Source organism: Erithacus rubecula (genome assembly GCF_903797595.1).
Source record: "Erithacus rubecula genome assembly, chromosome: 2".
Lineage (NCBI taxonomy): Eukaryota > Metazoa > Chordata > Aves > Passeriformes > Muscicapidae > Erithacus > Erithacus rubecula.
This window is the reverse complement of record NC_136685.1, coordinates 94,800,653-94,818,921: the sequence shown is the minus strand read 5'-3', so window position 1 is coordinate 94,818,921 and position 18,269 is coordinate 94,800,653. Positions and strand designations below refer to the sequence as shown.

The 18,269-nt window shown below is 40.6% G+C and overlaps 1 protein-coding gene across 1 annotated transcript in view; it reads right to left on the bottom strand.

The window, feature by feature from the left end:
- LOC306798738 (ALK tyrosine kinase receptor-like) overlaps window positions 1–18,269 on the bottom strand; it is a gene marked incomplete at its 3' end in the record, with an annotated part of 236,864 nt that overhangs the window by 89,509 nt on the left and 129,086 nt on the right. The window contains exon 4 of the mRNA XM_079298938.1: window positions 7,678–7,879. Within this exon, the coding sequence (XP_079155064.1) occupies window positions 7,678–7,879 (202 nt within the window). The remainder of the gene's footprint in view (window positions 1–7,677; window positions 7,880–18,269) is intronic.

The following is an 18,269-nucleotide window of genomic DNA, read 5'->3' as shown; positions in this document are numbered from 1 at the left end:
TGTGTTGAAACCACGTGGGGCAGTGTTCTTTATCTTTTCCTCAACCCCTCCTTCCTCCAGGGAAATACCTTCTGCTAATGGGCCATTTAGTCCCACTGCATGACTGATAAAATTACATCATCCCATTGCGAGATGCTCCAGCCAGGAGGACGAGCCAAGCATTTCCAGCCTAGATATAATCTGAGATTTGGAACATCAGAGCAGCTTTTTGCCACTTGATTCCAGAGGAAAATCAGACCCTTCTACATCCATCAATGGACCCTCAGAGGAAAACTGCACCTTCTACAGGAGCACTGCTCCAGCTGAACCACATCTGCCACCACATCTGCAGGAGGATGCAGCCACCATTTAATGGGACTGCTGCCAACACCCTGACTGACTGACAGGGTGTCAGGCTGTATTCTGACTCTGTCAGCCTTTTGTTGTCCTACTGCATTTTATTTTAATTTTCCTATTAAGTTGCAGTTTGTTTGTTTGTGTTCTTATATTTACACATGCTAGTAAAGAACTGTTATTCCTATTCCCACATCATTGCCTGAGAGCCCCTTAATATCAAAATTATAATAATTCAGAGGGAGGGGGTTTTCATCTGCCATTTCAAGGGAGGCTCCTGCCTTCCTTAGCAGACATCTGTCTTTCAAACCAAGACATAAACAAAATTTGCATGTTTGACACATGCTTCTCATTTTCTACTGTATTTCAACTTTAAAATTATGTCCCCCATCCTGTTTCATCACTGTAATTGGAGGTATACTACACAACTTAGGTCTTCCCATTTGCATGAATCTGACAAACATTGATAAAAGGCAGAACTTCCAGCTAGTATCTGCCTGATAACTTATATTATCAGAAAGATATATAATAAAAATATATATAGTATATAATATTAATATATTATTATACAATATAAGGAAAGAAAGAGCACCTTCCCCCCACATTTCCCCAAAATGATTGTCCATCAGTTTAATTAGGATTCTGATCAAGTGCTAAAAAACATAATTGCAATTACTCACTACTGAATTAAGTTGGTTGGCTTTGGCAGGTCCAAGAGGTCATAGGATATTATCCCTTCACAATATGATCTGCCACAATAGTGAATGGCACTCAAAATTCAATTTCTGGTAATATTAATATACCTATACTTGTTACAAATAGTTCGCTTCCATATAGATGTAAAAAGAAATAAGGTGCTACAGCCCAATCTCAACTGACAACACAGCAAACCCTTTCTGAGCCCTTTGAAGACACTGCTTTGTTGTCTTAGGGCTACATGGAAAAATAAGGCATGCTCCAAAGCAAAGCAAATCTCTAAAAAGGACCCACGTTTATCTCAAGTAATAATCAAGAGCTTCAGCAGCAGCAAAACCATCAAGATTTTTAAAACAGAAGTGTACAAACATTTACTTCACCCTAGTGTGAATGTGACAACTTGAGCTACATAATTTTGTGCCCAAGTGGAATGGGAAAATGGTCTACAAATGTGCAGACATTTGTATATCAGGTTCATGTTATTGATTAAATCTTTGCAGTGCTGTATTTTACCTTACAGATCCTGAATGATTTTAATTTAAATCTCCCCAGCAGTATGAGGTTCTAAAAGACCAAGTACTGGAATTCACACTTGACCACAACAATGGCCTTGAGCACTGCAGGCTGGGGGCAGAGTGGCTGGAAAATTGCCCAGCCAAAAATGACCTGGGGGTGCTGGTTGGCAGTGCTGAACACAAGCCAGAGTGTGCCCAGAGAAATCCCAACCTGGATCAGCAAGAGTGTGGCAGCAGGACCAGAGCAGTATTGTCCTCCTGTAGCTGACACTCAAGTGTAGCCACACCTCAAATCCTGTGTCCATCTCTGGGCCCCTCACTACAGGAAACACACGGAGGTGCTGGAGTGTGTCCAGAGAAGGACCATGGAGCTGGTGAAGAGTCTGGAGCACAAGTCATATGAGGAGCAGCTGGGGGTGTTTTGTCTACAGAAAAGGAGGGCTAAGAGAGACTTCATCACTCTTTACAACTCCCTGAAAGGCAGTTTAAATCAGGTGGGGATCAGTCTTTTCTCCCATGCAACCAGTGACAGGATGAGAGGACACAGTCTCAAGCTGCACCAGGAGAGGCTAAGGTTGAACATTGTGAGGAATTCCTTCACAGAAAGGATGACTAGACATTGGAATGGGCTGCCCAGGGAGGTGGTGGAGTCACCATCTCTGGAGGTGGAAAACACTGGACACAGCACTTAGTGTCATTGTCTTGTTGACACACATGGGGATGTTCAGACATAGGTTGGACTCCATGATCTCAGAGGTCTTTTTCAGCCTAATTGATTCTGTGTTGCTGCACAAACTGAAAACTAAATAGCAATGAACTCCTCAGGGTGCCATGACCAACAGAATTAAAGCTTTCCTCAGGTCTAGACTTGAGGTACTGGAAGAACCTAAGGTTTGTTAGGTGGAGGAAAAAAAGTTTTTTCCACATGCAAGCATTTGCTATCAAAGATATCAAACTGATTCTTCTTAGGTATTGGATATAGTATCCTTTGAAAAGGGAAGGCAGAAAAGCAACACCAGCTTTGTCTTTGCTTTTCTTTCCCTTTTTTTTTTTTCCTTCCTTTGCACTTTCATTTCACAGACTGAAAGGGACTAAAAGTTGGCTAGTGGGTAATAGCACAGAAAAAGTTTAAGTACTAATTTTCTGTCTAGGACAATTCAAGTTACCTCACTAAAATTAAGGATTAGTGGTGCCTGGCTATCAGGGTGAGAAAGCTTAGTTTCTAATGAATCCATAAATCCAAATTATTTTCCTGGATTACCTGAATTTCTCAAATGCTTAGTTTGAACTGAATCACTTAAATTCCTGATTTAGAATTCTCTGAGTAAAAATGTCCTGTAAATTTTGAGACATATTTTAATATTGGAAAATAAATTTAAATGTCTGAAATACACACTAACACTTTGGTCTTGATTTTTTTGATGCCTTAGCCCAGGCATTTGCAAAGCAAAGGCTTTAATTTAGGGAAGTTTCTCAAGGAAAACAGGAAAACAAACAAACATCCTCCATCCTCCCAAAAAGAATGTAAAGCAAACAAACAAAAAAATCCTTTTATTAGTTCCCTGGTCTCTGAGACAGGCTACTGAAGCAACTGGTAAGAAAGAAAGAAAAGGAACAAGACTAGTACGAGAAATAACCTTCAGATTTCAAGCCCCAAGGTCGAATGTGACAGATGCTACTGATTCCTTTATATATTTTCCTTGACATCTATCAATGCAATCAATCTTAAGTGAAGTTGTAGATGCCAGAAAGGGAATAGCCTGCCATGATTTGCAGCAACCTTCAGAACCAGGTGAACATTCTCTGTTGGAAGTGCTCTGTGCACCAGTATTCATATACCTACTGAAGTACTGGCTCTGTGAAGTATTAGTGTTTTATGACTTCCTTTCTCATACATACATGTTCACATTTCATGTTTTATTTATGAAACACCTTTGATTTCACATATTTACACAAAATTCTTCAGGTAAATCTCAAGCTTGGTGATGAGGGAGGTCTACAATAAAAGACCATATTGAAATTAGGTGTCATTTGGTACATTCTTATAAAAAGTTTGGTTTGATATATATAGTATGCAATACTGCAGTTCAACATTTATAGTGTAAGTAGAGGTGTAAAGTAATAAGGATAATTAAATTGAACCATGATAATTTTGTCCTTGTCCAGATTAAAAGAAATGAAAATCAATCCTTTATTACAAGCTCTAACCTTGTGACAAGATTTCCTTGATTTCCTTTGTGTTTTCTCCACTCTACTAAGCACACTTACAATTTTACTTGCTTTATAATTATATATTTAACACATGGGGAAAAAAAAAGATGAGAGGTAAAATTAAGTCACTAGCCACAGTGACAGTCTGACAAGCACCCAGAAGTCAACATTCAACTGTGGCAGCAATTCTGCTTTGCTAAATTACCAATATGCAACATAAACATACTTGATGTCTTCTCACCTACAGAAATAGAAAATGGGAACCCTATTAAACAGCAAGAAAGGAGTGTATACAGCACCATGGGAACATAAAAATAGCAAAAGACAGTACCCACATCTGGTGTCATTTGAGATAAATCTGAGAGTGCTGTGCTCCATGGCAGGAATTATAACAACTCTTTTGCCATTACAAAGGATCAATAGCAGTGCACTGGATCTCCCCCTGTATCATCTCTGGGTGCTTGTAAAACCCAACAGAATTGCAAGAGATGTCAGAAGAGACTAACAACATCAAAAACATCCACAGACTCAGAGCAGCTAGAAATACTTCCTTGCAACAAATCTAACTCTAACTAGAACATGGTGATGTGTTGTTCCCTACAGAGGAGTCCTACTGATTGCTTAAGAGTCAAGTTAGGAAGGTCTAACCAAAGGTGCTCCAAAACTCACAGGTTAAATTGGAATAAGACCTTTTTCCTCCTTAAAAATAATTTTTTAAAGTATACAATTCAGCTGAGCTAATAAACAAACACATAGTGACCTTCTGAGTAGCAAGCATTCTTGTAAATATTATATATAAAAGTTATGATTGTATCTGTTTCTGTGTACCACAAAACAAGTATCCCTTTGTCAGCCTCTGGTGTTCATAACTCAGGAACCATTCCCAGCCATCACTTCTGCCATCCTGCCCCACCCTTCTGCAGTGTGATGCATCTTAACTTAGCCACCTTTCTCCCTGTAAGCAATACATCAGCTCCAATGAAATATATCTGGTAAGAAAATAAAACAAACAGGTGTCTTCCACACAAGGATTTCTGTAATTCCTCTGGCTCATCATGGAACTCGTACAACTCTAGTCCCCAGGCTGTGGCTGTATTTTTTGTAAAGAATGAGACCAGAGGAGCAGACAGAACACCCATAGTTCTGCTTTGAGTCTTGAATAATCACACCTGGTAGTTTACACACAAAGACAACACAGATGAACTCTGGTAACAAATAAATTTTTGGGTGCCATGCTGTCTCTACTAATACAGTTTAATAGCTTTACATACATTCTACTTAAAAGCAGCCTCAAGTGCTGTCAACCAAAACCTTGGCTTGCCTGATTTCACCCTGAATGAAATAGTAATACCTGACAGCATCTGCTTTTTTCTCTTGTAAATGTAGGTGAACTGTGAAGACTGTGTAAGATCTTAATATATGTAATTTGGGTTATACAAGTTAAAAATTAAAAAAAAATAAAGAAGATATTAGTGCTGCGAATAGTTAAAGATATGAGATGATCCACCCTGAAATTAAATTATTACTTTATCACCCTTCAGATGCTTTTTTTTCCAATAAAGCACATTCTTCCTGTTATGAGCTGGATTTCAAGCAGTGGCATGGACTCAATACTGAATAATACACAGCTGCTGGCAGCTGCACACACTTTACACCTTGTTTGAAAAGCAATATATAAAGCATATAGAATCAAAGAAGTGTCAGCTGTGAAACTTTAAAGTGTTTTTATTTCTAGCACAGACTCATCTTTGAGGAATTCAATTACTTTGTGCCTAGAGCTAAAATCCTTACAAAATTTTAGAAATTATTTGGTTATAGCATGGTCAAAGAACTCATTATAAAAGAACACAATTGTTTGCTATTTCCAAGACAAAATAAAATATTGAACAGAACAGATTTCCACTGTAGGATTGCTAGTTCATTTAAGGATTCCATTGAATTACTCTTGACTTTCAATCAACTATACTGGATCCCTATTTAAAGGGGAAAAAAAGATGCTTTAAAAGGTGAGATTTACATGTTTTGTTATCAGAGCTGGAATAGCTAATATTATCCTTCCAAACAAAGCAGGGCCACTCAAAAATCTGGAATGAAGATTCAGGGCAAATAGTGACAAATTGCTACCTTCTCATCTGTGGCTGTGAGAAGCTATTTAACCATCCCCATGTGACATTTATATGGACACAGTAGCAGAGTTTTTCTGCATGGCTGAGCTGAGAGAAGAGTCACTGCCTCTTGCAGTGAAGGGACAGGACAAAAAGAGGAGAGGAAAATGAACCAGTTGGTTGCTCCAACTGGAGTTTCCCAGCACACAGAGTACCAAGGAGTCAGACATGCAAACCCATGAAAGCCACAGGCACATTCTGACCCCTCCACACACCACAGAGATGCTGTTGGGGAGCAAGCTGCACTTCTGGCAAGCATATGGGACAGTAAGCTACCAAAGCTACCTTCTGTGAAAGCACAAACCCTCTTCACTGTGGTGACGATCTCCATCTGCGACACACAGCTGAGTCATCCATGTTATCTCCAGCAGATGGCAAAGGTAGGAATTTGTTACTGTACTTAAAGCAATCTTTCCCTTCCCTTCAAGCTCCTTACATTTGGCACTTGCCTGTGCTCCTGGTGGGTTCTGCCCACCCACAGATCCAAGCTGCAGCTCCTCATGCAGCAGACAAGAGCATTTTACACGCAGCGATATTCCCTGCGAGTGCCAAGGAGCAGTGGCAGTGCCAACGCAGGAGGCACTTTGCACAAAGCATGTTTATTAGCTGTGACACAGAACACAGCATTTGCAAAGAGCTAAGGAAGAAGACAGCTGCTGTGGCTCCTCTAATTACCTCTCCCCAGACATCAACAGCAATTTACAATTTGGATGATGTTACTGGAACTAAGTATGATCTAGATCCCCATACAAGCTCTCCTCCTTAGTTTTATAGGCCATGTGTTATATGAGAATTACAACTATTCAAACTGTTTCTATGAGTTAGGTTATCTCCTGCAAGGCTTTTTATTGCACATTCTCCTTTTGCTACTGGAAGATACAGAATTTGCTGTAGACAGTAATCAGATAATCACATCTTGTTACGAGCACAAGCCAGCAGGATTTTCTATTAGAAACTCTCTAATCTATCACATCAAAACAAAGAATATTCGAGATGTATGGTAAAAACTATGCTTCTTAACACATTTCACAACAAAGGTGAGATATAAAAATTTTAAATAGTCAGTATATAGAGCAGGTAGAACATTAGCCTCACATATATCCTAATTAAATCTTGAGTTACTCTACTCCTACAGGATCTTGAAATATTTACTGTGTTCATCTCCTGCTGTTTTGCTGCTAACAAAAATTTAAAAGGATACACAGAAGTCTGACAAATTAAAACATCATCAAGATTAATTGCACAAAGAGGATAAAACATTTCAAACAGTTGCACCCTTGAAAGATCAAAAGCTTTCCCTGCCAGTAGTTCTGAAGAGCTTTATGGACAAAAAAGCCAGAAGTGCAGACAAAACTGAAAATGTATGCAGGCACATGAAACTGCAAAGACTCAGTAGATATTCTAAGCCCAATAGCGTATGTGTGTTAAGAAACAGTAAAAAGCAATCACACAGAATTAGGCAGAAAAGCTTTAACCTAAGGATGAGTATCCATGCTCTAGCTGTACCTGCAGGCACTGAGAATAAATGTGGTGTTGACTTAGAGACTCAATTGCCTGGATCCAGAAGTTTGCTAATGCTTTGTATAATAAAATAAGCACCAATCTCCACCTCCTAGGATATTTTAGGACAAGCATCTCCTCAGCTGGGTGTCCTGCTCCCCTTAGATGTGCAGTGTGCATTTTGTGGCTCTGTTGCCACACAACTGAGTGATTTCTCTCTGTTCAAGCTGTGAGTCAAATGAGGGGATGAGACTTACCCATGTTTCTCTGGACTCTCCTCTGACAGGGTTTCACTGCTGCTCTCATCAATAGGATGGACACGAGCAATATATTCTCCACTCTGCTGGTAAAACTTGTACACAGCCACTTGAACTACACAGTGATCACTGTTGCTCCTCAGCCAAGGGCTCAGGATGGTGGGACTCGGCCTCTCTGATGCATTGAGAAACAGAAAAGAACCTAGAACAGAGGATGCAACAAGAAAGCTTTAAAAATTAGAAAAATACCAAGGCCTCCTGGATTTCAGATGAATATTTTCAAGTTTTATGTCTCAGCTCATTCTGCTTCCATAGCTCACAGTCAAAGATTATATTTGCCAATTAATTTGGAAAATTTGTCCATTTTGTATTAAATCTATTATGATTAAAGCAACATTTCAACTTAGCTCTGAATGGTCCAAAACAAATCCTATATTTAGATTTAACTCCCATAAGAAAGAAGCCCACACCACTGATTCAGGAGTTTTAGGTTTAGATTCTTGTCTGTAACCTCTCAGGTCTAGTTCAGATCCAAATATATTAATATTGGTTCAGTCAGATCCTGATTTGACAGTTCTGGTATATACATATTTATTTATAATATTTTATACTGTATCTAGTCCTCTCACCCAAATAAAGAACACAAATTCAATAGCTTTTGTTATGCTCTTCTATAAACAGAAGACTGCAGCAGTTTTAAGTCTAATATTAGAGACAGGATAAAAGTCTGACACAGTTTCATTTCTTCAGCAATTCATTCTAATGTATTAATTTTGTATGCAGCTAATCCACATTAAACATTTCATTATTATCCACTACATTGACTCCCTCAGCCTAATTCTATTTCAATACAATCTGAGGCTTATCCAGTGGGACAGAGGTAATGTATTTTTATCCCATTGCTGCTCATTTCAGGTGAGTCAAATGATTCCCTTTTGGCAGCTGACTAATTTATCAATTTGTCCACAGAACAAGCACTCTGGGGCCTGTAGCTGGCAATGAAAGGGACCAACCCTTGAAGCAAGGAAAAGTATGATATTCCACAAATTCTATCAAGACTGGTCAGGTAATGGAATATCATTGTCTTGATTACCTGGAGCATCCATTAATACAGCCTGTCCATTAATACTGAAAACATGCAAGTCTGATGAAGAGCTTAATTTCATTGAGAGAGAAATTAAGGCTCAACAGGACTCTAATTGAAACTTATTTTTTAATGTGCATGAATTTCAACCAGAGCAGAAGCTTGTTTTTGAAAATGCCAAGGTTGTAGCTTCAGAGAAATGATCCCTTACATCACTGGGCATGGCTCATGTGATATTCAGGGTGTCTAAGAAATACTGCTGAGGAACTACAAATGAATCCTTCTTGTTTTCACCTCAGTGTGTAAGCTCAGGAGGTGCAAAGCAGCCACTCTGAGCTCCTGCAGCAGTTCACCTCCTTCCACGAGGCATCTGGTGAATTGTCCTTATATGATTGTTGTCATTTCTCTCCACTGAACTGAGAGTCATGAGCTCGGATTTTAACAGCTCACTGTCAGATGCTGGTTTAGAACATGGGAATTGCAGCTGTGTTCACAGATGTCCTCTTTGAAAAAGTCTGATTTGGCAAATCATCTCAGGTCACACCTGGGCACAGGGCACTGTGGCCAGCAATGCAGAAGGGCAATAATGGAAAGGCTACAGATGAAAACTGGATTCCCACCAAGCACTATTTTACATACATTTATCATAAACAGCATTTTAGACATGCTTGTCAAAAACTGTTCTTGACATTTACACCACATTAATGATATATCTAAAACTAGAAAACATCTGTGCTGAAAGAAACATGAAAGAATACATGAAGTGCAGCCTGCTCAGATGTCAAGGTTTTCAAACAGAAGTGAAATGCAGTCACAGCTTGTTTTTCTTGGTAAAAAGATTCCTATATCTGAATAACAGTCTTTAATACAGTTGCTAATGGAATTGTTTGATGAATTTAAACAAACAGTTGTTGTCAGTTATTTCTGTTGGTCAGTAAAGGAGAAAAATCCCCAACAAAACAAAATCCAGCTACATCTATCATCCTTCTCTGTCTCTCCTTTTTGTTGCAAACAAAAGAGAATTAGAACAGTAAATCTTGTGGCTTTAATTTTACCATCCCCATAAGAACAATGAAATCTCTGACATGAAAGGGAGCAAAGAGATTTCTGCTGGTGGCAGAAAGACACTAAGTGTTGCAATAATTGCTGATGGTAACTTGCCAGGTGCAAGAGCCATTTGCACATCTTACTGCCTTGCAACAGGGAGTCAGATTTTGAAAATAACAAACAAAGGCTGCTCTCATTCCTTCTTTTCTTGCAGTGGCTCTAAATCAAGGGAGCTGCCAGGGATAGTTCCTTATGCCCTGACTTGAGGTCAGGTTTGAAACATCAGTGCAGTCCAGTAGTAGACCAGGGTGGCTGCTACAGCAAATTTGTGAGACAGTCACGAATCTCCTTTGTTCTGACTTTATTTCTACTCCCTGTCTGCAGGGCTCATACTGTGCAGTTGCAGCTTATTACTCATCACATGGCCAGTTGTACAATTGTACAAAAAAGGAGCACAATTTTGCCATGGTGAGGTGACCCCAGTGCACTCTCCCAGGAGGAACAGCCCCACGCCAGCTGCTGTGAAGTGGTGCCTAGGAAATCATTAGAGGACATGGCTCTAAAATGTGTTGGCATCACCATCAACACAGACTTGTCAGAAATTTCCTCTCAGTGCATACTTTTGGGGACATCACCTATTTGGGCAAATGCTATGCAAGATTGTATATATATATATACATATATAAAATGTTTATTTTAATTTAAAATAGGACAGAATAAAGGCAACTTTGCTCATGTTTTTGAAAGCTCAGCTACCTCATGAGTGACTTCCTTGTCTGCAGCAGTGCTCTTTTAGCTCTTTTAGTTTGTAAGTGCCAAGCAAGGAACTATCCAAGCATCGTTTAGCTCTGGTGTTATGGGAACAGTTTCCTAAGTTGAAATGGGGGTACTTGCTTTAACACCACAGACATTTTCTTATACAGCAGAATTTGAAGATTCTGGGATTAAGCCATGGTACCCACAAAGGAATAATTACTGTACCTAATATGAGAAATTACACATTTTGAACACAAATCCCTGTGCTTCTCCATTCCCTCAAAAGCACAGTCTCCCAGGCAGTGCTTGACACTATTTCTTGTGATGCTCTCCCACAGTATCAATATGACCCCCATTTTCAGGATCAGCCTAGAGACTGCTACTTAGAGTTAAGGGATCACCTGGAGATGGATTACACACCCATGCCAAGGGATACAAGAACTATTCCACAGCAAGAGGATTTCTCAGCAAAGAGAAATCTCTTATTTCCCCACAGTGGGAATCCATGTGCCATACTTTGAGATCATTCTGTAGAATGTAAGACTCTAATGTTCCAGCTAGAATTTCTTTGCACTTATTTTCTCCTATTGGCTTGAAGCTCTAATAAGACTCTTGGGATCCTGCTGGGTGAATAGCTAGAAAAAGCAGCATAGCTTCTACCAAACTTGTGCTGCTATTTAGATACCAGGGGACAAGCTGAGATGAAAGGCCCCATCATGGTTCATGCTTCCAGCATCTCATTCTGCTGCTCAGGACTCTGAAGGGTCTGTTACTTATCACAAACATCTTCACCAATGAGTCATTGCAGGAGTCTTTTGCTACAGGTTTTAAATTGGACCCTGGCTGCACAATGCAATGCTGATATTGAAGAGATGCAGTTAAAATAATGAAATTTTAACTAGATATACAACCACAGACCCAGGCACTTAGCACTTCTGGAGTCCTGACCTTATTCATCATCATACACAGAACCTGAGGTTTGCAGAGGGAACAGCAGTCAATATTTTGCCCCCTGTATACTCATATTTACATTATATGACAGAAAGCCTACTAGCTGGTACTGCTCTGTGGTGTTCCAGAAAGTGCTGGTCTAAATGCAAATACTTTATTTTTCATATTCCCTCTAAACACTCACATACTGTGTGACAAACCTACCAATAATATTCAGCTTCTAATGGTAATTTTCCCCTGCCTTTTAAATAGCTGCAGTCATAAGGAAATAGTGTTACTCATCCTCATATGTTGTGTCTGATAACATCTCTGGCAACTTGCTGTCACTTCAGACAAACACACATGAAAAGATATTTATGCTTTAAGCAGAGTAGATTATTGCAGTTGACATAAAAGGAATATTACAAGGCAAATTAATATATCCTGCATGAAAAATTGCTGTTGATTCTTTGGAAACTCGTTTATAACATTTTAACATTCATGTCACACAAAGGGAATGATGGTTTATCAGCTTAGTAGCAAGATGTTTTTGAGGTGATGAAGACAGCTTCAAGTTCTACTGTTCAGGACAAATGACGTAACAGATTTTTTTACAAACAAGAAAACTGATATTAAAGTACTATGCATGCACAGACACACTATGAAAAAAACACCTCTCCCAAAAAGTTTTCAAATTAAGAAATACAAACTGGTAAGCATACACCTTTTACCCACATCAGCAACAAAGCCTATTCCCACAATCTCCAGCCCAATGTCCTTATTTGATATGGATGCACAAACCACCTGAGAAACTCATGCAAGTGAATGCTGAGGCAACACTGAGATGGTGTCAACACAGAGCCATTCCTTTGGCCCTAGGAGCTGGGTAAACTTGGAATCCTATTGCAAGCCCTTTGAAAAGTTGGCCACCTGATAGCTTTAAATGCACCCTGCTAACACCTCATATCCCAAATCCTCCCTGGTCAGTCTTGGGTGAAACGTACAGACGGATCCAGGTCAGAGGTTCTGCTCAATAACCTCCTGGTGCTCAGCAAGGTCAGTGCAACAGCATTGCATCCTTGGACCTTTCTGAGCCAGAAACCCAGGAAAGCTGGGTGCAGCCCAAAAAGACAGCAGCCTGAGACAATACATTGAGAAATAGGGATCCTCAGCAAAAGTTTTTCACCACAGAAAATAACAAACAAGTCTTCTGAGACAAATACATTGAGGCAATTCCTTAATATGCAGCTGAGGAATGTGAATGTGATGGGGCTGACCTACTAAAGAGCAGCTCTGGGGAAAAGGACCAGGGAGTCCTGCTGGGTGACAAGTTGACTGAGAGCCAGCCAGGAGGGCCAGAGGGATCCTGGATCACATTGGGAAGAGTGTGGCAGCAGGGCAATTGAGCTGATCCTGCCCCACTGCTTGGTGCTAGTGAGGCCATATCTGGAGTTCTGTGTCCAGTTCTGGGTTCCTTAGTACAAGACAGACACAGCTGCTGGAGAGGGTCCAAGAGAGGCCATAAAGTTGGTGAGGGGTTTGGGTCTCTCTCTCTTGTGAGAAGAGACTGCAGAATCTGGGTCTGATTAGTGTGGAGAAAAGAATACTGAGAGGGGATCTTAATGCCTTGAAATATCTCAAAGTGCCAGGGGGACCGTGCCAGGCTCTTGTCAGTGGTGCCCAGTGACAGCACAAGGAGCACTGGCCATAAACTGAAACAAAAGAAGTTCCACCTCAGCGTGAGGAAGGATTTGACACTGAGGGTGGCAGAGCACTGGCACAGCTGCCCAGGGAGGTTCAGGACTCTCCCTCCCTGGAGACATTCAAACCCACCTGGACACGCTCCCGTGTCACCTGCTCCAGGTGACCCCACCCTGCAAGGGGTTGGAATGGATTATTTCCAGAGGCCTCTGACAACCAACCCTGATAATTCTGTGATTCTGTGAAAAACAAAATTCAAAATATAGGTAGGCTGACTTAATCTGATCACACTTATAAAGCAGCAATTTAACAATCTGCAGAACTGATAGATTGTTATTCTGAACATAAACTCCATCTTCCTACTAAAAGGATTTTATTACCTTTCATATATACAAGTTCAATACTCTACCAGATTAAATTAGAGCTGTAAAAACTATTAACAGTCAACGTCTGCTGGGGACTGTACAGTAGGAAAAAAATATTTAAATTAAGTTTTATAGTCTTTAGAGATGCTGACTGGAGAGAATATTTCTACTAGTATCACAAAACATCCCACAGAGCTGGTCTTTGCATTCTTCATTTCACACTTGACTTTCAAATTAACTATTCAAGCAAAACTCTCGTAGCAATAGTTGGCAAAAGCCATGAAAGAACTGGGCACTACCTGAGTGACAACATTAAGGAAAAGATTCTGTTATACTTTTTCTGGGCTTATATACACAGATTTTCTAATTGCCTCATCAAGGCTCCAAAATGTGCTGAATGTGAAGGATGTGAATGGTCTCCAGTGCTGAGTGCAATGTGACTGCATAAGCACCAGAAGATTTGCAACCTGCTATACTTGCATCTGACTTAAAATTCATGAAGGTAACAGCCTTTGAATTATTACAAAATTTGGAGCTGAACAATTCTTAACAATCTAATTATGGTAATTGGATGGTATCTTACCTCTTTGGGAGTCGATTAGAGTTCCTGCCATTAGCTGAAACAGAACAGGGATTTAACTTCTAATACTGAGCAGGAGTGTGAGCACGTTTCTCTGGATGATGCAAGAGCAATCCACAAGCACTAATGAATTCATACTAACTCTGGTGGGCATGTCATACATTTTACAAATGAACAAGTTAGGGCAGACATTAAACAACTGCAAACAGCATGCAGCCAAGATTGGGATCAGAGCTGAGATCTGCAAGTCAAAACTCTTTAAAAATTACCTTCTATTTCAAGTATTTTTCATTTCCTAAGTATAAAGAGGAAGGCCAATAATCCATCAAAGCAAAATAAAGTAAAATTTTGTCCTGTTACTAAGGCACCAAGCAAGTTTGATTTCCCTTAAATTCAATGGCTTCACTCATTTAAAACTTGTCCCTCAAACATGTAGTGTTCATTGTCACCCTTGGGAACTGCAGCAGTGTTATAGAAATGTGACTTGAAGTTAGAAAAGACAGGAGTCCTTCATTTTCTCACACTACAGTCCCAGAAATTTTATTTATTATATTAACAATTCTCTTGGAGGCAACCTTGAAGCCTTACACACAGAGGGAAGACTCTCCTAGCAGTGACCTTCACACAATTCTTTCACAGATTTCCCCTGTCATTTCCCTATGCTCAGGTACAGTGTATGAGCTGAAGTCCAAATGAACACCCTTTAAAGATTTATTACTATTTATCAGTTTAAATTCCAATAATCCCTAGCATAGTTATATAGAAAAGCTGGATCTCATCACAGTAGTCTTTAGACAGACAGGTATAAAAGATGTTTTTCTCACAAAGCAGTTTAGATCCATTTTTTTCAAAAGGAAAGTCAGATGGAAGAAGAAGAAAACAATTAAAAGCTCCAGGTATTGCCTTCTGTAAAAGAAGCTAGAGCCAGATGCTGTTACAGCCCAATTCCTAAATGACTCAGCAATGTTTGCTCCCAGCTAAAAAAGCACTGAACTGAAAAAAAGTAGTTAGTTAATTAAAAACTTAAAATTCAATGCTGAAATTAAAATCTTTTCTAGAGAATGACAGCAGAGTCTTTAAATAATTCAGCCTTGCACAGCTGATTAACCAACATGCATCTTCTCTTTTGCTGCTGACAGAAGTGAACACCAAGTTGCTCATGAGATGCCTGTTCTGAGACTAGGGGATGGGAGAATCTTCTGTCACTGTGAGCAAGACAGAGCTAAAGGGAAAGCTAAGAGGAAGCTGGTCCTGTCAGTAAAAACAGAGGCAGAATGCCTGTTCAGGAGCTCAGTGTGTGCACTGGTTAAGGGGAGGGTGTGAAAGGAAGCCAAGTGCTGTGCCTTTAGTTGCTGTTTTGCCCTCGAGTGTGCTTATTTGATTACACTCAGGAGGCTGAAAGCTTAAAAATTAAGAAGTTCAGCAATACTGTGACGCACAAGAACCTGAATAAAAACATGTCTGGAACAGAATTGCAGCCACTCACAGTTCAGTAACATCAGAGACCACGTTAAACAAGTAGTTAGCACTGCAAGTTAGTCCTCTGAAGAACTAGAAAGCTACAAGAGAAGGCACCTAATTAAATCTCTGATGTAGCACTCCTCCTTTTGCATTCTCTGTCAGGATTAAACTCATCACACAGAAGCTGCCATTATGTCAGCTTTAAGTGCACAAGAGTCATAACTCAGACCATTGGAGAACCATGACATTGGTCCACAGATAACATAAACAAGATAAATCATGACAGGATGATGCATTTTAATGTCTCATGCATTTCAATTTGTTGTTGCCATCATCTTCTACACATACATGCATGTACATCCATGCACACAGTGCCAGGAGTCCATTAGCTGGCCAGCTGTCACCATAAGTAGTGGGAAATGTGATGATCCTATCCAGAGCTTGTTAAATGCCTCATAGCATAAAGCATCTGTCACCAAATCCCTGCCCATCCTAAGGTTCAGCCATCCTTCATCTCTAGTCCATACCACTTCCATCCACCTGCCTGTCAGTAACTCAGCTATCACTTCTGCATTCCAGTTTTGTTCAACAGACCCCTTTTCACTCATCTTTTAGCCCTAAGCTTCCTCATACTTTCTGTGCTTTCCTAAGTCATCACTGCAAGGATGAAAAGGGAGAAAGTGTCTTGGCACACCGGTTGGAGGATGGAAAGAAATCCACATGGCAGAAACCTTTTGAGGACTCTGCTCTACTGTGAAAGCTGTCCTGGCTGCTGGTTTTCCTTATGCTTACTCAAAAACTCCACTTGACATTCACATGTAAGAAAACAAGCAAGCTTCACCCACATACCAGTTGTCAATGAGCAGACAAGTGAGGGGACAATGACCTTTCCCCTAGGTCTGACACAGTTTCTGTTCCCTGGGCCTTCCATAGTTTCTGTGTTCTCCAACAACACAGGTAAACTTCACACTTACATTTATAAATTCAAAACATCGCAGAAACATTAAATTATTAAATCTCAGGATGCTAAAAATCCCTTTTCCAAATTGGAAAAGACAATACAAAAGTGAGGGGCTTGCCTCATATTGTGGTAAATTCAGGCATCACACAGAATTAATAGTCTAAACTGCTCAATTGCCAACAATTCTATTTATGATGGCAACATTTATTTTAAAGAGCTAGTTTCATGTGCTTCTTGCTGTTAACTTTTTAGAGTTTTAATTAAAACTCTACCTTATCTGCCTTTCCTGTAAAACAAAACAGATTCTTCTTTCTATTCTAGAGACAGCGGCACAGGTGAAGGAGGGACTATGGTTCACATGAAGGCTACATGTCCTGGTGGGATGAGATCTCAGTAGGCTGGACTCCAGCTGTCTGTTCTCAGTTCTGGCCTCTCAAACACATTTCAGCACAAAGAAGAAAATAGCCTGTCCACGGCTGTCACTGTTTTAAACTGGGATCACTGAACCACAGGAACTGGACCCTTCCATGGATCTCCATCCAGTGTCCTGCCCTGAGCAGAGCCATCACTGACACTAGATGAGGGCAGTGACAACTTCATTCAGCCAAGTCTCAAAAGCCTCCAGGGATGGAGATTTGACAGCTTCTCTGGGCACTGCACCCTACTCCTGGTGAATCTGTGAAATCCAACCTGGACCTCCAAAATGGGAAGTTGTTGCCGCCACCTATTGTATCCTCTGCTATGGTGGAAAAATATTTGGCTTTGCCTTCTTTTGCCTCTCTGTGTCTCTCTGCTGGGTAGTTGTGGCCACCCCCAGCTCACCTCTCAGACACCTCTTCCCAGTCTAAGCAAGCCCAGCTCTCTGAGGGGGTACATCCTGCAGCCCCCTGAACACATGGCAGCCCCACTGGGCCTTGACATTTTCCCCACATCCCCCTTGACCTGGGAAGGGCAGCCAAGGCCAGACACAGTAATCCAGGTGTCTAGAATAAGGAACTTCTCACAGCTGGATGTCTTCCTTCTATCTCATTTTGGATGGCTGCCTACCCTATCTGTTATGGGTTGGATATGACCTGCATGTCCTCTTCAGCAGGACTACTCAAGGCCACCACTTCCCAGCCTGGGGAAAAAATAATGCACCAGCAAATCCTGGTGCAAGAGCAGAGCTTATTACTTCTGATGGCTCCACAAGGCTCCTGTTCAACCATTCCTCAAGTTTACCAAGGCACCTCTGGAGCAAAGTTTTGCCATTCACTGCATCAGCAGAGTCCCCTCTCCTTTCAGTTGAGGATCATTGAGAAATTATCTAGTGTCTCATTGTCTAGTTCATGGCTGGGAATGCTGAGGACTACCAGCCCCAGTTCTGACTTTCCCAATCCTAGCTGCCCTTGCCTTTGAACCCATGCTGTTACATGCTGAGGTCTGGGGGTTGTCTTGGCCTGTAAAGGCAAAGAAATTCACTGAAATTCATGTTCCCAGTATCATCTGCTGATAAAATTGCTTTAACATGTACCAAGGAAGAGTAATGGATTATTTAAAACATTGTATTCCCCCACAGGACCTAGGAGACTCATTGAAGGCCAGACCTCTTTACAGAGAGTACATTAGAGTCACTGCACCAGAGTCCAGGAGAATAGGGAAAAGACAGCAGGCAGCTACAAAGAGAGACAGGGACAGCAGCACACATGGAAACAAAGAGGAGCTTCA